The sequence below is a fragment of the Dendrobates tinctorius genome, unplaced genomic scaffold, assembly GCF_039654945.1.
Source record: "Dendrobates tinctorius isolate UK_male_01 unplaced genomic scaffold, ASM3965494v1 ptg000257l, whole genome shotgun sequence".
NCBI classification, from domain to species: domain Eukaryota; kingdom Metazoa; phylum Chordata; class Amphibia; order Anura; family Dendrobatidae; genus Dendrobates; species Dendrobates tinctorius.
Genome location: NW_027361924.1, coordinates 10345688 through 10365954, shown reverse-complemented (window position 1 = coordinate 10365954; position 20267 = coordinate 10345688). Strand labels below are relative to the sequence as shown.

At 49.5% G+C, this 20267-nt stretch overlaps 2 protein-coding genes across 2 annotated transcripts; one reads left to right on the top strand and one right to left on the bottom strand.

Annotated features, from left to right (window-relative positions):
- Nucleotides 1-339: 339 nt before the first annotated feature.
- CCDC78 (coiled-coil domain containing 78) lies at nucleotides 340-9244 on the top strand. Its single transcript, XM_073558624.1, has 15 exons — nucleotides 340-770; nucleotides 1306-1437; nucleotides 2116-2202; nucleotides 2403-2582; nucleotides 2722-2880; nucleotides 3343-3393; nucleotides 3469-3557; nucleotides 3644-3722; nucleotides 3830-3955; nucleotides 6430-6632; nucleotides 6879-7053; nucleotides 7141-7175; nucleotides 7607-7682; nucleotides 7911-8011; nucleotides 8993-9244. The coding sequence occupies exons 1-15, from the start codon at nucleotides 705-707 to the stop codon at nucleotides 9114-9116; spliced, it is 1683 nt and encodes a 560-aa protein (XP_073414725.1). The 5' UTR covers nucleotides 340-704; the 3' UTR covers nucleotides 9117-9244.
- A 908-nt stretch (nucleotides 9245-10152) lies between these two features.
- ANTKMT (adenine nucleotide translocase lysine methyltransferase) lies at nucleotides 10153-15958 on the bottom strand. Its single transcript, XM_073558627.1, has 6 exons — nucleotides 15912-15958; nucleotides 11475-11637; nucleotides 11294-11398; nucleotides 11077-11217; nucleotides 10739-10789; nucleotides 10153-10670 (listed from the first exon to the last, which is right to left on the bottom strand). Exons 2-6 carry the CDS (start codon nucleotides 11634-11636, stop codon nucleotides 10482-10484), a joined length of 648 nt encoding a protein of 215 aa, XP_073414728.1. The 5' UTR covers nucleotide 11637; nucleotides 15912-15958; the 3' UTR covers nucleotides 10153-10481.
- Nucleotides 15959-20267: the final 4309 nt, after the last annotated feature.

Below are 20267 nucleotides of genomic sequence, written 5' to 3'. Positions count from 1 at the left end.
CCAGCCCACCTGTCAGTCACAACGGTCCGTCCTCGAATCCTGTCCCCCAGGAACAGTTTCCCTCGGAACTCAGATGACGGCTCCTCTGGTTCCGGCCCGGACACTCAACGGGGGCCGTTCCTCCCACACTAGGTTTCCTGTTACATGCATAGATTTATGTCAGTACTGTCACTTTAAATAATTTACTGGTTACTAAGCAACAGAGCCCCGCCCAAGGACTCCTGACTGTTCCTAGAAGCATGTGATTCTGTTTCCTAGGTAACCAGGAAGAACTGTGTGTGGAACGCAATCCACTTCCTGTTTCTGGAAGTCATCGTTGCTTAGTTACCATAAAGCTACGGCAGCACTTTCAGACTTTTCTCGTTTATTGCATATCCTCCTCTATATATGTCAGACTCTTTCTCTTGAAGTTACATTGAGTGCTATTTTTGTCACCCAACCAACAGAAACCTATCAGGGCATGCTGGGAGTTGTAGTTCTGCACCAGGTCTTTTTTCTTCCCTGCATTATAATTACACTTAGTTCAGGTGACGTCGCCGTGCCTTTAGTCGGCCCCTCCGGTCCTGTAATCCTTGTGATTCTCCTCCCCGTCACCGGGGAGTCGCTGACTATCTGCTGGCCAGGTCTCCGAGGTAACCCCAATCCCTGCTGTAAACATATCCAGCCCCGGGTGCATTGCTTCGTCTCTGTGCTGTGTGACAATCATGGACTCCTCTGTAGACAGCGACACATCTCTGAAGGAACAGGTCCGACAGCTGAGCAACGAGAATGTGAGTCCATCACAAATAATCTCCGGCTATAAATGGCGGGCAAGAGGGCGTATGATAATGGGGATCGAATAGTCAGATCTGTCCTGTATGGTTGGGATCAGGGGTATTCCTACAGAGGTAATACCCATCTCTGCCACAGTGGACTTCCATATGTTACACCTCTAGAGGGCAAATATTCAGGGTTCCCTGTTATCAAAACATGTAGAAAAGCCTATGAAGTGTCAGCGTGGACTGCGAAACGCGTGTGTTGGGTCCACATTGTGCAGGATCAACTAGTTATGTCTGATCTCTATGATCAAGAAACACATAGGTTTTCTGTGTAGCCTAATGGGGGCCACACCAAGACCCTTCATCAGGTCTGGGTGGGACAGTATTTACTCCCAGATCACTCCATCCATGGGTGTCCAAACAGTAAGTGTGTCCTGATAACGGTATTTCTCACCTGACCTGACATGGACAAACAAGGACCACCATAGCTGAGATACTCTTCTACGTTGGGTGCTGTTGACCTGGGTCTGATTCTTCTCCCTCTCAGATTCAGCTGCAAGATCGCAATGAGAGATTGTACGCCAAGCTGACCGAACTGCAGAACAAGATGGGGAAACTGGCGGGGTCCAAGACGGATCTGTCTTCAAGATTGGTGCTCAGTGAGGAGGAGAAGCTGAAGGTATCACAGATCTTTAATATGTTCTTTGGGTTGTGGAATGAGATGGTTCAAGTAGAATGTTCTAGGTCTAGATGGTTAAGGTTGTATGTTCTAGAACTTATATGGTTAAAGTTGTATATTCTATTACTAGATGGTTAAGGTGGCATGTTCTAAAACTAGATGGTTAAAGTTGTATGTTCTAGATCCACATGGTTAAGGTTGTATACTCTAGATTGTTAAGGTTGCATGTTCTAGATTTAGATGGCTATGGTTGTATGATCTAGATCTAGAGGCTTAAGGTTGCATGTTCAATATCTAAATGGTTAAGGTTGCATGTTCTATATGGATTAGGTTACATGCTCTAGCTCTAGATGGTTAAGATTGCATGTTCTAGACCTCGTTGTTTTCAGTTGTATGCTCTAGAACTCTGCTGTACGTTTTTGACTCCCGTTATGTAGAACCTGCAACATATGTTCTCCAACCCTGCAGTAAATGTCATAGATTTTGGCTCAGGAAAGATAGACGGAGCACTCCCACTCCCTGTGTACCATTCTTCATTGGGGTCTAGAAAGTTGAAATACTTGGAGCTATTTGATGTGACCTAGAGGAAGCACTGCGATCACTTATAAATCAGTATTTTTGTTTTTATTTTACCCCCCAATTTCCAGTGCGGTGACCCCTATATTTCATCCTTCACAGATTTCTAAGGAGTTAATCGAACTTCAGATTGAAACCAACAAGATCAGGGAGCACTACGAGGCCGAGACGTTTGAACTCAAGAATACGGTAAGTTGTACCGAGGGGTTTAATGGCTGCTGTAATGGAAATCATTTCTCCATGCGCAGACTTGCTGCTGAGCTTTTGCGGCTACTCAGTAGCCAATCTGAATAAGCAGAGCTGCAGTAAAAAGCATAGGGGATGGGCAGCAGTATCAGAAGTGTCTGTTAAAACTGAAAGTCTATATGCCCCTTCTACCTGATTTGTAGATCTTGACTTTGGAGAACCGACTGATGACTGTGGAACTTCATAAAGAGAAGTTAACTGGGGAGCACGAGGCTTTGAAGGATCGTCTCCGATCAGTGGAGATCAACCGTAAGGAGCTGGCTGACGAGTACATCGTTTTGAAGAGCAATTACTTGGCACTGAGCAAAGAACACGAGCACGAGGTGAGGACTTTGCCTTTAAGAAGTTTAGTTATTTTCGCCCTGCCCCACTGGCCACATCTACAGTATATATAAGGGTGTATGGAATCCTTTAGAGATTTTTCACCTGATGTCTTCGGCCCTCTCCAATTTTTCCTTACAGGTGGGCAAGAATGATGAGCTGAGCATGGAGCTTCTCAACCTGGTCAACCGAGAGAAAGATGACACCTACGCACAGTCTCGAGCTCTGGTGAACGAGGCCACCGCAGAATTGGACAGGGTGCGAGCCATGGTCAACCGCCTGTCAGCTCGTAAAATCAAGGTACTTGGTCAGATCCACATTACTGCTTGTAATGTCAAAGATGTGTCTGGCTTAAATGGGCTTTCCATGTCAATGTATCAGGTGCACATTTTTTATGGAGACGAAGACTTTCTCTAGTTCTTAAATAGGTTGTCCAATCAGGACAAACACTGTCCATGACAACACTGCACCTAACAGGAATGAAGAGAAGATTAGTTTCGTCAGATACTCTGCTCAGGCTTCGGGCCTAGAACGTCAACACAATATATCTCAGCCTAGAAATAAAAGTTTTTTTTAGAAATTAGATCTACGAGGTCTCCTTAAAATAACAAAGAATCCCTGACACAGTACTCACTATATATAACCCTATTACATATACGACTCTAGAACATACCGGACGATACGTTCAGGTGGAAATTCCTTTTAAGACAGGGCTGGTAGAAGGAAAAGATTAAGTCATTACAAAAATGTTGTGTATTTCAGCCAGAAGAGCTGGTGGCTTCAGAACACGAGCGGAAAAAACTGGAAAGAAACGTAAGTTGTGATTTCCCGCTTGTTTATGATATTTATAAGATGGCAGATACATGAGCAATCTTTGGATCTTTGCAGCTGTTTGGAAATCAGGATGAGATCAAGGAAGAGATAGAAAGTATGAAGAAGATCCATGACACCCAGCAGCAGAAGTTAGAGGAGCGAGTGTAAGTAGCACCCAAGAGCCCTCCAAGATCCAGAAAAGCTCTATAAGAAGGCACCCGTCAGTCTCATATGTTACGTGTAATCACAGGATCGCCATGGGTAAGGAGCTACAAGAGGCGAAAAGAGCCATCCGCAACACTCAGCACAAGATGGCTGAGAAGTCCGCGGTGGGTAACGGGGCTGAGGCACCAGTATTATAACCTGTTGTGTCTTTGGTTCTCCACTCTCACCCAGGGTGGAGACATCTTAGGATACTTACCTGTATCTTCTTCAGGTTCTCTTGACATCTCAGAGTCAGCTGAAGGAGGTTGAAGCTGAAAACTCACGTCTTCAGATGCAGCTGAAAGAGCTCAATGAGGAGTATCGCTCCAGACTCAACCGCTACATCCAGGACCTGGCGGTGAGAGTCCTAAACTATGGCTACTCCTAAATGTAGGAGTGTGGCGGGGGTGAGAGGATGGTGGGATGACAGAGGAAATGTAGGATGATGATGGGATGTATGACAATGGTGGGTTATAGGAGGTTAGTATGTAGAATGAGGGTGGGATGTAGCCTCCCAGGGCTGTGGGGTACTCGGTACCGGGCCGGTATCAGCGGGATGTGTCACAGCAGCGGGGATCCGGTCCATGGCCCTGGGCGTCCAAGTAATGGGGGGGAATGTAATGGTTTGAATGAATAGTTCGTGACGCCACCTGTGGTGTTCGGCAAGTGAGATGTTAGGCCGACGCTGCATGCAGGTCCTCTGGGGCTGGTGGTGTGTTGCAGCCTAGATGGTGAAGCTCCCCACAGGTGGAGCTATAGCCCCAGGGCAGTGTAGATGTGGGGGAAGAGGAGAGGCACAAGCGGTGTACAAGCTGGTACCCAGATGTAGCGGGGTTGGATGCGCTGGCGCAAGAATGAATGGAGGACACCAGGGCTTGCAGTTCCAAAGCTTTACTCACAGCCTGTAGTACACACAGGTGCCTGCCTCCGTGCTGTGTCCTCCGGGTCAGGGACTCAGTCAACCTCCAGGCAAGATGGAATGCTCCCTTCCCACGCTCCGCCAACATGTGCCTTTCTGAACGTCTCCTCTATAGCGCCTTTAAGTGTAAAGTACTCCCAGTACTGAATTACACTGGAGTGCCTCCTGACAGATGTTCCCAAGAACTCTACTTGTACGGCAGATAGCTGTAGCCTGCTTCAGGGACTCTCTACTCCTGAGTCCTGGCTCACTATCCAAGTTGCTGTTGTGCCCCCAAGTCTTAGATGGACATGGGAGTAGTGCATTTACAGCCCACTACTCCACCGGTGTCTGCTGCAGAACCATTAGTGTCCATACAACCTCGGGGACCGGGCCCCGGCCTTGCGCTTAGAACTTCTAGGCAGGGTTCTTCCTCTAACCCACGTCCTCTCTGTTCCCTTTTACTCCTACGTTCCATACTTGCCTTTCTTTCTTATGGAAGCTCAGGCTTCAGTTCAACGTCTTTCTCCTTCTTTCCTTTCCCGTGCCAGCAGACCCAGGTCACTGAGATCTGCTGCAGCACCTCCTTCCTCCATCCCTCTTCCAGGGATCTTCTTTCCTCACTCCTCTCTGAGTGGCTTCCTCTCTCAAACTGACCTGTAACTCTAAACCTTCCCGCTCTTTTATGTATTCTAAACTCCACCCGACTCCCAGCACGTTTCGTGTTCCAAGCAGGGAGCCACCAAAGGTGCTCTGCTTCTGTCTAAGCAAAGAGCCGCAATGTGGCTTTGCTGAACTACCGTGTTGTGTGGGGTGCGAGTGTTGGAGCGTGGTCATGAGCCTCCAACTTACCTGGATGGTGGGGCACCACACCTCAGGAGTAGGTGCAGTACCTCTGTGGCGACTGAGCCTCAGGGGCGCCACAATAGTGAGATGTAGGATGGTGGTATGTGGAATAAGGGTGGGATGTAGGAAGATGGTGATATATAGAACGATGCTGAGATGTAAGATCGTGGTGGGATATAGGATGATCGTTGGATGTAGGATGATGGTGGGCTGTAGGATGATAGTGGGATATAGGATAATGGTGAGATTCAGGATGACGGTGGGAATCAGGATCTTGGAGGGATGTAGGATGATGGTGGTATGTAGGATGATGGTGGGAAGTAGGATGACAGGAAGTAGGATGAATGTAGGATGATGGTGGGAAGTAGGGTGATTGTGGGATGTAGGATAATGATGTAGGATGATGCTAGGATGTAGGATGATGGTGGGATGTAGGATGATGGTGGGATGTAGGATGATGGTGGGATGTAGGATGATGGTGGGATGTAGGACGATGGTGGGATGTAGGACGATGGTGGGATGTAGGACGATGGCGGGATGTAGGACGATGGCGGGATGTAGGATGATGGTGGGAAGTAGGATGACAGGAAGTAGGATGAATGTAGGATGAGGGTGGGAAGTAGGGTGATTGTGGGATGTAGGATAATGATGTAGGATGATGCTAGGATGTAGGATGATGGTGGGATGTAGGATGATGGTGGGATGTAGGATGATGGTGGGATGTAGGATGATGGTGGGATGTAGGACGATGGTGGGATGTAGGACGATGGTGGGATGTAGGACGATGGTGGGATGTAGGACGATGGCGGGATGTAGGACGATGGCGGGATGTAGGATGATGGTGGGAAGTAGGATGACAGGAAGTAGGATGAATGTAGGATGAGGGTGGGAAGTAGGGTGATTGTGGGGTGTAGGATAATGGTGGGAAGTAGGACGACAGTGTGATGTAGCATGACGGTGTGATGTAGCATGACGGTGGTGGGGTGCAGGATGATGGCTGGGATGCAGGATCATGGTGGGATATGAAAGATTGTAGGATGGTGGACGATGATCGGATGTAGGATGCTTAACCCTTTGCTCCCTTGTAGGATTATGTGGATGGGAATCTGAGAAATGGTACAGGTGGTAAGATGGAGGCGGCTCGTATGAAGCAATACGTGGACAGCATGCTCAGCGACATGAAAGCTTCGCACAGATCTCGGGAGGAACAGCTGGCGACAGCGACGCGGCAGTACAAGAAGAGGATGCAGAACCTCATCAAGAAACATGAGAGCCTGATGATTGCGTATCGGTAATATCAGACCTAGACGTAACAATGTTGTGGCCCTGGGCAGGATCCTAGTGGGGGCCCCAGTACGGCACTGAGTCTGACACCAGTGTCCATGTCCCATTCAGTTCCTGCCGAGACCATCACCAGGATGTCTCCTCTTTCCTAACTCCGTGCGTAGTTGCCTAGGTATCCATGGAATACTGGGAGTTGTAGTCCGACCCCAGAGCTCACATACACAGTGTGATGATGGTTTCCATGCACTTCCAGCATGCAGAGGGAGCAGATCATGGCTCTGGGGAGCCATGATGTGGACCCCGGCCCCCCTGAACATCACTTCTCCATCACTGACCCCGATCTACAGTCCCAGTCGTCCCTGGAGATAAACCGACTACGGGAGGACAAGGCCCGGCTGGAGTCCCAGGTCCAGGACCTGAAGGAGAAGGTTGGTGGATTATGTAAATCATGAATTGTGGGAGGAGTTATCTGTTCATTATGCTAATTACTAATTGTTCTCCCTCTCTTATTGCAGAGAAGAATAAATGACAATATGATGTCCAATCAACAGTGAGTAAGGGGGAAGAGCGAGAATGAAAATCATAGTGGGTGTGACTTAAAGGGCTTGTCCATGCCTGTTGTCTTGGGTTTCTTTTTTCCCTCCATATAAAAAAAAATGAACTATCCCTTTAAGATACAGTATTTGCTGCTGCCCCCTGGGGGATGGAGAAACAGGGCATGTGACATTCTCAGAGTGACTGGGGGGCGGGGCATAACATCACATGATCATATTGATCGCCATGATCAGCATGTTAGAGGACTTATTTTTTAAGAGATTGTTCAGGGGTTGATTTGCAATACCACAAACAATCTGTGGGCAGGTGTGGCACTATTTGTAAGAAGAAAGTAGCCATGTTTTCTGTAAGAGATGCAACTGATAACATCTGGGCATGTTATTTGTCCTGGCGATGTCAATGACCGTGTGTCCCTCTAATATGCAGACAACGCAGCCACCTGAGCGAGGAGAACTGGGCAGAGATCAGGAAGCAGCTGAGAGAGTTCACCCACAGCACACAGGTATAGAGGTGTCCGGTACTGAATACGGGGAGAACCTCTGATGGACAGACCTGGAATACTGCTGATGAGATGACCTGATTCTAGAGGCGAGACGGCCACTACTGCCACCTAGTGGTCTGATGGCATCTTACACTCAGACTCTGCAGTATATTTGGTTCATTACATTACTGAATATCGCACTGGCTGTCACAGTTCACACAAGGCATTATTATTGTTTGGGTTAATTAGGAAGATTTGGAGAAGGAAAGAAGTCAGCTGCTGGCGAGAGCGGTGGTAGCAGAGGAGCAGGTGGCAGAGCTGCAGGAATATGTGGATAAGCACCTGGGAAGGTGAGGACAGCACTGTATTCATCCAGTTACATCCTGTATTGTACTCCAGAGCAGCACTCACTATTCTGCTGGTGCAGTCACTGTGTACATACATTACATTACTGATCCTGAGTTACCTCCTGTATTATACCCCAGAGCTGCACTCACTATTCTGCTGGTGCAGTCACTGTGTACATACATTACATTACTGATCCTGAGCTACATCCTGTATTATACCCCAGAGCTGCACTCACTATTCTGCTAGTGCAGTCACTGTGTACATACATTACTGATCCTGAGTTACCTCCTGTATTATACCCCAGAGCTGCACTCACTATTCTGCTGGTGCAGTCACTGTGTACATACATTACTGATCCTGAGTTACATCCTGTATTATACTCCAGAGCAGCACTCACTATTCTGCTGGTGCAGTCACTGTGTACATACATTACATTACATTACATTACTGATCCTGAGTTACATCCTGTATTATACCCCAGAGCTGCACTCACTATTCTGCTGGTGCAGTCACTGTGTACATACATTACTGATCCTGAGTTACATCCTGTATTATACCCCAGAGCTCCACTCACTATTCTGCTGGTGCAGTCACTGTGTACATACATTACATTACTGATCCAGAGTTACATCCTGTATTATACTCCAGAGCTGCACTCACCATTCTGCTGGTGCAGTCACTGTGTACATACATTACATTACTGATCCTGAGTTGCATCCTGTATTATACCCCAGAGCTGCACTCACTATTCTGCTGGTGCAGTCACTGCGTACATACATTACATTACTGATCCTGAGTTACCTCCTGTATTATACTCCAGAGCTGCACTCACTATTCTGCTGGTGCAGTCCCTGTGTACATACATTACATTACTGATCCAGAGTTACATCCTGTATTATACCCCAGAGCTGCGCTCACTATTCTGCTGGCGCAGTCACTGTGCAGACATTAGTTCTCCTGTACTGTATTTTCTCTCTCCCCAGGTATAAGCAGGAAATAATGCGACTGCGGAAACTTATGGGCAGTGACGGTCAGAGAGCCTTCAGTGCTGACGCTCCTCAGTCACTGCTGTTTCGTGCTACAAGGAGAAGCAGCCATGAGATGTGAGGCCCTCTGCTGGCTGTGAGCGGCAGTGCACAGCAGCCTCTTCACTGGAGGAGCTGTGAGGCCTGAGATCTGGGCTCGGACGTCATTCATTATCATATTATTAAAATAATATTTATTTTTGCACAGTTCTCATAAATCCTACTTATTGGGTTCAGTGTCGGCTTGTCCTGATACATCAGGGCTATAAATTGTGACTCCAGCTCAGCTGCATTGTCTGTGGGAGTCTAAGGTAGTCTGAAATCCCCCTCCTTTTTCATCAAAGCCTTGTTGCCTCCATGCTTTACACTACATTACTGCTTAAGTACAAACTCACCAGGAAGTCAGTCCACACCGAATCTTATCAAAGGCTTGGAATCCTGCTCTGTCCCCCATGCTTTACACTGCAGCTCTGCTTGTTTAGATTGGTTGCTGGATACAAACTCACTAGGAGGTCAGCTGATTTCCATGCTAGGAAAGAAGATCCTAAACCCTGAGAGAGAAAAGGCCATTACCAGAACTGAAGGGAGGAGTCTTAATAAGGGGAGGGACCTCCGTAAGTGGGAGGAGCATTAGTAAGGGGAGGTACACCACACAGGGAGGAGCCTTAATAAGGGGAGAGGCCTCAATAAGGGGAGGGGCCTCAGTAAGTGGGAGGAGCCTTAGTAAGGGGAGAGGCCTCAGTAAGTGGGAGGAGCCTTGGTAAGGGGAGGGGCACCATACGGGGAGGAGCCTTAGTAAGGGGAGAGACACCATGTGGGGAGGAGCCTTAATACGGGGAGGGGCCTCAGTAAGTGGGAGGAGCCTTAGTAAGGGGGAGGGACACCACACAGGGCGGAGCCTTAATAAGGGGAGGGGCCTCAGTAAGTGGGAGGAGTCTTAGTAAGGGGAGGGACACCATTTGGGGAGGAGCCTTAAGGGGAGGGACCTCAGTAAGTGGGAGGAGCCTTAGGAAGGGAGAGACACCATACGGGGAGGGGCCTCAGTGAGGGGGAGGAGCCTGGAGAACGACCATCTATAACGCTTCTTCCTAGTAATACAATTCAGGGCCTGAAAAAACTATAATTCTTAAAATTAAATAAATTTTATTTAAAATTTACCAAAATTTTCAGATTTTTTAAACATAAATGTTAAAAGGAAGAAAATCAATCTAAATACCAATAAATCACTGGTAAAAGAGAGATGTCACGTTACCGTCATAAAACACATCACAGTGTGTGTCATACTCCGGAGCTGCACTCACAACTCTGCAGCCCTCGGAGCAGAAACCTCCCAGCATCCCCGACTTGTCCCCTGACTACACAAGCAGGCACTGTGCTTGCTGACTGTTTCCAGTGATGACGGTCAGCACACCTGTAGGGTAGGGAGGTGTGACTGTCCGGGCTCTGGTCACACCGCCGTGCCAGGCTCTGGGGTTGTGCCCGCCTGGCGTACAGTCCTGATGTCGTAGGCCCAGGCTCTGTCTATGCCCTCTCCGGTGACGTCACTGGGCAGCCACGTGGGCAGCGGAAACCGTCCGGTCACGACCCGGGCGTCGGCCGGCAGCTCCGCCAGCATCTTGTTCTCCAGCAGCGCGAGCTGTGAGCAATAAATACCGTCACGGTCGGCACAGTCCTGATCCAGATCAGTAAACAGCAGCCACTTACCACGCTGGGTGCCAGGAACACGGAGACGTTGTCACAGTCGTGCAGCAGCACCTGCGGACAGACGACATGGCGGTATTACATGGGGATATGGCGGAAGTATTGGGTGACACACCAGAGGGTTTCCATTCAGCGATCCCCGACCTGCTGCACACGACCCATGATGTGCAACCGCGTGAGTGCCGCTGTCAACACCAGCATCTAAAGCGTGTGACCCGCCGAGGTGTCCGAGGGCGCTGACCCGGGAGGCGTGAACACGGGGGCCGATGGACCGCCATGGCAGGGGGAAGGGTTAATATAACGCGACCATACTGGTCAGTGTCAGGGACCGCCAGTCGCACCTTCCACAGGTCCTCGCGTAAGTAAGTGACCCTCTGCTGATAGCCGGACCGCCAGGCGTGGAAACAGGACAGGCGCAGCAGCCACGGGTTCAGCTCGTACCCCACGGCCGGGTGGAATCCCCTCCTGGCCGCCTCCAGGACCTGCAGGAAGGAGACAGTCAGTGAGTATGGCGTCAGCATGAGCGTAGCGGTGCAGCGTGATGTGATGGCGCCTCACAATCCTGCCGTCCCCGGAGCCCAGGTCCGCCATCTTTCCTGTGCGCCCCTTCAGCAGCGTCATCACGTTCTCCACTTGTCTGGCGCTGGCCGGCATGTAGGGCACCTGGGCACGAGAAGAGGAGACGCCATGGGCAGCAACCAGCCAATCACAGGACGCGGGGGACGGCACCGGTCCTCACCTGCAACTTCAGCGGCACTTTCCGGAAGCCGGGCATCAGCACCAGTGCCCAGACAGAGTACGCGGCCAGTCCTGTGCACCCCGCCACCTGCAGAAGCCCCCAGACTCCCAACCCCTTCCCCTCCAGCTCCGACACCACGTCCGGGGCGCCATCATCATCCATCCTGCGCAGGAAACCACTGTTAATATGGTGTTACATAGGACTGCAGGTGACATCTACTACATTATCTGTACTCAGAGAGTTATCACCATCTTATCTGTGGTGTTACATAGGACTGCAGGTGACATATACTACATTATCTGTCCTCAGAGAGATATCACTGTTTTATCTGTGGTGTTACATAGGACTGCAGGTGACATCTACTACATTATCTGTACTCAGAGAGTTATCACTGTGTTATCTGTGGTGTTACATGGGACTGCAGGTGACATCTACTACATTATCTGTACTCAGAGAGTTATCACTGTGTTATCTGTGGTGTTACATAGGACTGCAGCTGACATCTACTACATTATCTGTACTCAGAGAGTTATCACTGTGTTATCTGTGGTGTTACATAGGACTGCAGGTGACATCTACTACATTATCTGTACTCAGAGAGTTATCACCATCTTATCTATGGTGTTACATAGGACTGCAGGTGACATCTACTACATTATCTGTCCTCAGAGAGATATCACTGTTTTATCTGTGGTGTTACATAGGACTGCAGGTGACATCTACTACATTATCTGTGCTCAGAGAGATATCACTGTTTTATCTGTGGTGTTACATAGGACTGCAGGTGACATCTACTACATTATCTGTACTCAGAGAGTTATCACTGTGTTATCTGTGGTGTTACATGGGACTGCAGGTGACATCTACTACATTATCTGTGCTCAGAGAGATATCACTGTTTTATCTGTGGTGTTACATAGGACTGCAGGTGACATCTACTACATTATCTGTACTCAGAGAGTTATCACTGTGTTATCTGTGGTGTTACATGGGACTGCAGGTGACATCTACTACATTATCTGTACTCAGAGAGTTATCACTGTGTTATCTGTTGTGTTACATAGGACTGCAGGTGACATCTACTACATTATCTGTACTCAGAGAGTTATCACTGTGTTATCTGTGGTGTTACATGGGACTGCAGGTGACATCTACTACATTATCTGTACTCAGAGAGTTATCACTGTGTTATCTGTGGTGTTACATGGGACTGCAGGTGACATCTACTACATTATCTGTGCTCAGAGAGATATCACTGTTTTATCTGTTGTGTTACATAGGACTGCAGGTGACATCTACTACATTATCTGTACTCAGAGAGTTATCACTGTGTTATCTGTGGTGTTACATGGGACTGCAGGTGACATCTACTACATTATCTGTACTCAGAGAGTTATCACTGTGTTATCTGTTGTGTAAGGCTGGTTTCACATTAGCGCATTTTCAGCGCGCGCACGGCCGGGGGTAGCTCCGCCCCCGAGCCGGCTCTCTGCCCGGCGTGCCCGCCCCTTCCTTGTAGCGCCGCCTCCTGGCGGACAGCGGCGCCTGCGATCGGCGCACCCTATCTTTAGCATAGGGTGCGCCGATCGTGCGCAGGCCGTGCGCTAGTTGCGCTTTGACCTGCGCTGCGCACTTTTGACGGTGCGCCGTGCGCGCCAAAATCCGAAAAGTTTGATTTTGGCGCGCACGGCGCACCGTCAAAAGTGCGCAGCGCAGGTCAAAGCGCAACTAGCGCACGGCCTGCGCACGATCGGCGCACCCTATGCTAAAGATAGGGTGCGCCGATCGCAGGCGCCGCTGTCCGCTAGGAGGCGGCGCTACAAGGAAGGGGCGGGCACGCCGGGCAGAGAGCCGGCTCGGGGGCGGAGCTACCCCCGGCCGTGCGCGCGCTGAAAATGCGCTAATGTGAAACCAGCCTTACATGGGACTGCAGGTGACATCTACTACATTATCAGTACTCAGAGTTATCACTGTGTGAGCTGTGGTGTTACATAGGACTGCAGCTGACATCTACTACATTATCTGTACTCAGAGAGTTATCACTGTGTTATCTGTGGTGTTACATGGGACTGCAGGTGACATCTACTACATTATCAGTACTCAGAGTTATCACTGTGTGAGCTGTGGTGTTACATAGGACTGCAGGTGACATCTACTACATTATCTGTACTCAGAGAGTTATCACTGTGTGAGCTGTGGTGTTACATAGGACTGCAGCTGACATCTACTACATTATCTGTACTCAGAGAGTTATCACTGTGTTATCTGTGGTGTTACATGGGACTGCAGGTGACATCTACTACATTATCTGTACTCAGAGGGTTATCACTGTGTTATCTGTGGTGTTACATAGGACTGCAGGTGACACCTACTACATCATCTGTACTCAGAGAGTTATCACTGTGTTATCTGTGGTGTTACATGGGACTGCAGGTGACATCTACTACAATATCTGTACTCAGAGAGTTATCACTGTGCTATCTGTGGTGTTACATGGGACTGCAGGTGACATCTACTACATTATCTGTACTCAGAGGGTTATCACTGTGTTATCTGTGGTGTTACATAGGACTGCAGGTGACACCTACTACATTATCTGTGCTCAGAGAGATATCACTGTGTTATCTGTGGTGTTACATGGGACTGCAGGTGACATCTACTACAATATCTGTACTCAGAGAGTTATCACTGTGTGAGCTGTGGTGTTACATAGGACTGCAGCTGACATCTACTACATTATCTGTACTCAGAGAGTTATCACTGTGTTATCTGTGGTGTTACATGGGACTGCAGGTGACATCTACTACATTATCTGTACTCAGAGGGTTATCACTGTGTTATCTGTGGTGTTACATAGGACTGCAGGTGACACCTACTACATTATCTGTGCTCAGAGAGATATCACTGTGTTATCTGTGGTGTTACATGGGACTGCAGGTGACATCTACTACAATATCTGTACTCAGAGAGTTATCACTGTGTTATCTGTGGTGTTACATAGGACTGCAGATGACATCTACTACATTATCTGTAGTCAGAGAGTTATCACTGTGTTATCTGTGGTGTTACATGGGACTGCAAGTAACATCTACTACATTATCTGTACTCAGAGAGTTATCACTGTGTGATCTGTGGTGTTACATAGGACTGCAGGTGACATTTACTACATTATCTGTGCTCGGAGAGTTATCACTGTGCTATCTGTGGTGTTACATGGGACTGCAGGTGACATCTACTACATTATCTGTACTCAGAGAGTTATCACTGTGTTATCTGTGGTGTTACATAGGACTGCAGGTGACATCTACTACATTATCTGTACTCAGAGAGTTATCACTGTGTGATCTGTGGTGTTACATAGGACTGCAGGTGACATCTACTACATTATCTGTACTCAGAGAGTTATCGCTGTGTGATCTGTGGTGTTACATGGGACTGCAGGTGACATCTACTACATTACCTGTACTCAGAGAGTTATCGCTGTGTTATCTGTGGTGTTACATAGGACTGCAGGTGACATCTACTACATTATCTGTGCTCAGAGAGATATCACTGTTTTATCTGTGGTGTTACATAGGACTGCAGGTGACATCTACTACAATATCTGTACTCAGAGAGTTATCACTGTGCTATCTGTGGTGTTACATGGGACTGCAGATGACATCTACTACATTATCTGTACTCAGAGAGTTATCACTGTGTTATCTGTGGTGTTACATGGGACTGCAGGTGACATTTACTACATTATCTGTGCTCGGAGAGTTATCACTGTGTGATCTGTGGTGTTACATGGGACTGCAGGTGACATCTACTACATTATCTGCACTCAGAGAGTTATCACTGTGTGATCTGTGGTGTTACATAGGACTGCAGGTGACATCTACTACATTATCTGTACTCAGAGTTATCACTGTGTGATCTGTGGTGTTACATGGGACTGCAGGTGACATCTACTACATTATCTGCACTCAGAGAGTTATCACTGTGTGATCTGTGGTGTTACATGGGACTGCAGGTGACATCTACTACATTATCTGTACTCAGAGAGTTATCAGTGTTTTTCTGTGGTGTTACATGGGACTGCAGGTGATGTGACATCACTGCATTATCTGTGGTTACCATGTTACATAGGACTGCAGCTGCCTGTAACACACTGATGTACATGTGGTTGTCAGTCTGTCTTTATCATCTAACACATCTTCCATGTATTATGGACACATGAGGAGTCTACAATGGCGTCCAGTCAGCACCACGACCTCCTTCACCCTCTGCCTTCAACTGCCTGAAGGTCACGTGTCATCCTGGATCCCTCAAACTGATTCCCGCCTAAACATTCCCATAATCCCCCGCGCAGGCTGTCAGTCTCTCCAGCTGCCCCTTTTCAAGTCCGTAAGTGCTATCACCATAGCAACTACAGAGCGTCTCACCCCCTCTTACCTCAACCGGCAGAACCGGAAGTGCACACGTCTAAATGCTGACCACCCGGAAACATGGTTCGGCTTCTTCAGTTCCACGTAGGTGATTCTTGAATCTGTTCTCTCTGTGACATAGTTTTGTGCAGATGGTGATGATTGTTGTGTTTGTCTCCACATAAGAGCACAGTCAGTGTCCCCAAAAGAACACAGTGTCCCCACAAGAACACAGTGGCCCCACAAGAGCACAGTCAGTGTCCCCACAAGAGCACAGTCAGTGTCCCCACAAGAGCACAGTCAGTGTCCCCAAAAGAACACAGTGTCCCCACAAGAACACAGTGTCCCCACAAGAGCACAGTCAGTGGCCCCTCAAGAGCACAGTCAGTGTCCCCACAAGAGCACAGTCAGTGTCCCCACAAGAGCACAGTCAGTGTCCCCACAAGAGCACAGTCAGTGTCCCCACAAGAACACAGTCAGTGTCCCCACAAGAGCACAGTCAGTGTCCCCACAAGAACACAGTCAGTGTCCCCACAAGAACACAGTCAGTGTCCCCACAAGAGCACAGTCAGTGTCCCCACAAGAGCACAGTCAGTGTCCCCACAAGAGCACAGTCAGTGTCCCCACAAGAACACAGTCAGTGTCCCCACAAGAGCACAGTCAGTGTCCCCACAAGAGCACAGTCAGTGTCCCCACAAGAGCACAGTCAGTGTCCCCACAAGAGCACAGTCAGTGTCCCCACAAGAACACAGTCAGTGTCCCCACAAGAACACAGTCAGTGTCCCCACAAGAGCACAGTGTCCCCACAAGAGCACAGTCAGTGTCCCCACAAGAGCACAGTCAGTGGCCCCTCAAGAGCACAGTCAGTGTCCCCACAAGAACACAGTCAGTGTCCCCACAAGAGCACAGTCAGTGTCCCCACAAGAACACAGTCAGTGTCCCCACAAGAACACAGTCAGTGTCCCCACAAGAGCACAGTCAGTGTCCCCACAAGAACACAGTCAGTGTCCCCACAAGAGCACAGTCAGTGTCCCCACAAGAGCACAGTCAGTGTCCCCACAAGAACACAGTCAGTGTCCCCACAAGAGCACAGTCAGTGTCCCCACAAGAACACAGTCAGTGTCCCCACAAGAACACAGTCAGTGTCCCCACAAGAGCACAGTCAGTGTCCCCACAAGAGCACAGTCAGTGTCCCCACAAGAGCACAGTCAGTGTCCCCACAAGAACACAGTCAGTGTCCCCACAAGAGCACAGTCAGTGTCCCCACAAGAGCACAGTCAGTGGCTCCTGAAGAGCGCAGTCAGAGTCCCCACAAGAGCACAGTCAGTGTCCCCACAAGAGCACAGTCAGTGGCTCCTGAAGAGCGCAGTCAGTGGCCCCACAAGAGCACAGTCAGTGTCCCCACAAGAGCACAGTCAGTGTCCCCACAAGAACACAGTCAGTGTCCCCACAAGAGCACAGTCAGTGGCCCCTCAAGAGCACAGTCAGTGGCTCCTGAAGAGCGCAGTCAGTGGCCACACAAGAGCACAGTCAGTGTCCCCACAAGAACACAGTCCGTGTCCCCACAAGAGCACAGTCAGTGTCCCCACAAGAGCACAGTCAGTGGCTCCTGAAGAGCGCAGTCAGTGGCCCCACAAGAGCACAGTCAGTGTCCCCACAAGAGCACAGTCAGTGTCCCCACAAGAACACAGTCAGTGTCCCCACAAGAGCACAGTCAGTGGCCCCTCAAGTGCACAGTCAGTGGCTCCTGAAGAGCACAGTCAGTGTCCCCACAAGAGCACAGTCAGTGTCCCCACAAGACCACAGTCAGTGTCCCCACAAGAACACAGTCAGTTTCCCCACAAGAGCACAGTCAGTGGCCCCTCAAGAGCACAGTCAGTGGCTCCTGAAGAGCGCAGTCAGTGGCCCCACAAGAACACAGTCAGTGTCCCCACAAGAGCACAGTCAGTGGCTCCTGAAGAGCGCAGTCAGTGGCCCCACAAGAGCACAGTCAGTGGCCCCTCAAGAGCACAGTGGCCCCACAAGAGCACAGTCAGTGTCCCCACAAGAGCACAGTCAGTGGCCCCTCAAGAGCACAGTGTCCCCACAAGAGCACAGTCAGTGTCCCCACAAGAGCACAGTCAGTGGCTCCTGAAGAGCGCAGTCAGTGGCCCCTCAACAGCACAGACAGTGGCCCCTGAAGAGCACAGTCAGTAGCCCCACAAGAGCACAGACAGTGTCCCCTCAAGAGCACAGTCAGTGTCCCCTCAAGAGCACAGTCAGTGTCCCCTCAAGAGCGCAGTCAGTGTCCCCTCAAGAGCGCAGTCAGTGTCCCCACAAGAACACAGTCAGTGGCCCTTCAAGAGCGCAGTCAGTGTCCCCTCAAGAGCGCAGTCAGTGTCCCCTCAAGAGCACAGTCAGTGTCCCCACAAGAGCACAGTCAGTGTCCCCTCAAGAGCACAGTCAGTGTCCCCTCAAGAGCACAGTCAGTGTCCCCTCAAGAGCACAGTCAGTGTCCCCTCAAGAGCACAGTCAGTGGCTCCTGAAGAGCGCAGTCAGTGTCCCCTCAAGAGCACAGTCAGTGTCCCCTCAAGAGCACAGTCAGTGTCCCCTCAAGAGCACAGTCAGTGTCCCCACAAGAGCAGAGTCAGTGGCTCCTGAAGAGCACAGTCAGTGTCCCCTCAACAGCACAGACAGTGGCCCCTGAAGAGCACAGTCAGTAGCCCCACAAGAGCACAGACAGTGGCCCCTGAAGAGCACAGTCAGTGTCCCCTCAAGAGCACAGTCAGTGTCCCCTCAAGAGCACAGTCAGTGTCCCCACAAGAGCACAGTCAGTGCCCCTCAAGAGCGCAGTCAGTGTCCCCTCAAGAGCACAGTCAGTGTCCCCTCAAGAGCACAGTCAGTGTCCCCACAAGAGCACAGTCAGTGTCCCCTCAAGAGCACAGTCAGTGTCCCCTCAAGAGCACAGTCAGTGTCCCCTCAAGAGCACAGTCAGTGTCCCCTCAAGAGCACAGTCAGTGTCCCCTCAAGAGCACAGTCAGTGTCCCCTCAAGAGCACAGTCAGTGTCCCCTCAAGAGCACAGTCAGTGGCTCCTGAAGAGCGCAGTCAGTGTCCCCTCAAGAGCGCAGTCAGTGGCTCCTGAAGAGCGCAGTCAGTGGCTCCTGAAGAGCGCAGTCAGTGGCCCATCAAGATGACAGTCAGTGGCCCCTGAAGAGCGGAGTCAATGGAATTATGCGCCTCCCTGCCCGCTCCTCTTAAATGCCGCTGTCAGAAATTGAGCCACATTCAACATATTAACATCACTTCACCATCAACTGTTAGAGGCCCATGAAGGTTGGTTAAATTGGCCATCATCTGCTGGGAAATATGCGGGACCGGCATCCAAGTCAGGGACCATGTAACAGGACATCATATATCATTAAGGGACTGATCATTTTGACCTTTAGCTAGAAACAAAGAAGACTAATTTGATTTTTTTTATTTTTTTTTCACATTTTAATTTATTTTTCACAGATTTTTTTTTTAACCTCGATCCTGGTGTCACTTGTTCTGTGATATACCGGAGACATTATCGTCCTCTATGAAGCTCAGCCTGTAGTTGGGCTTTACAGGAGTACCACAATGGCGATGACGAGGGCCCCGGCCACCACGGTCGGCTCCTATGGACGCCCCACCCTTCTTAGAGATTGACAGTGGCATCTAAGTGGTTAATAATCAGCAATCTCCGATCGCTTCTCTCCTCTACATCGAGGCACAGCGTGTAAACGCCCATCCGGGATACTTCTCACTACATCCAATTTCCCACCACGACCATTGTTACCACCGTATTTCTTATTTATTCTGTCCCCTACAAATATCAAAGTGTTTTTGGAGACGTCCCTTCTTCGCAGGGGTCTTTCTTGCTGTGAGCAAAACGATCCCAGCTGCCCCGTCAGTCATCTTCTGGGGGGGGGGGGGTTGGGAAGAAGAGCCAATATGCCCCAAATCAGGAGCAGATCTGCGCTCCCTAGGGAAGCTTGCATTTCTGCAGTATGGTCAGACCTCGCTGCAGTGCCCTGTGCTGACCCCAGGGGTCGCTCTTTACCACTCTCCAACATCTCTCCATTGACGGGAATTCTGCAGTTTTCACCCACTCCTGGTTTTGGCTTACAAACACTGGGGTAAAAAATCACCAGATACTCAATGTGTGCATGTGGCCTGATATTGTTTTTTTGTGTCGCCCGAGGCCCCACACTCCACACTCAGAGGGGCCCACCCGAAGCTAAGCTACTCCATTCACATCCAGAGCTGCGTTCACAATTCTGCAGGAAATTCTGCTGAGCTCCCATGATGCGCTGCTCTGTAAGCGGGATTGAAAATGCAGCTTTAACTGTGACTAGAGAGTACAAGATGTATAATTTTCTA

Bases quoted from the DNA above. Each gene is read 5' to 3' on its own strand.
- CCDC78 (XM_073558624.1), top strand. From the start codon at position 705: ATGGACTCCTCTGTAGACAGCGACACATCTCTGAAGGAACAGGTCCGA. The intron at 1,438-2,115 runs GTATCACAGATC...CATCCTTCACAG, and splicing joins GTGAGGAGGAGAAGCTGAAG to ATTTCTAAGGAGTTAATCGA. The intron at 2,203-2,402 runs GTAAGTTGTACC...CCTGATTTGTAG, and splicing joins CGTTTGAACTCAAGAATACG to ATCTTGACTTTGGAGAACCG.
- ANTKMT (XM_073558627.1), bottom strand. From the start codon at position 11,636: ATGGATGATGATGGCGCCCCGGACGTGGTGTCGGAGCTGGAGGGGAAG. The intron at 11,218-11,293 runs GTGAGGCGCCAT...TCCTTCCTGCAG, and splicing joins GCTCCGGGGACGGCAGGATT to GTCCTGGAGGCGGCCAGGAG. The intron at 10,671-10,738 runs GTAAGTGGCTGC...TATTGCTCACAG, and splicing joins TGTTCCTGGCACCCAGCGTG to CTCGCGCTGCTGGAGAACAA.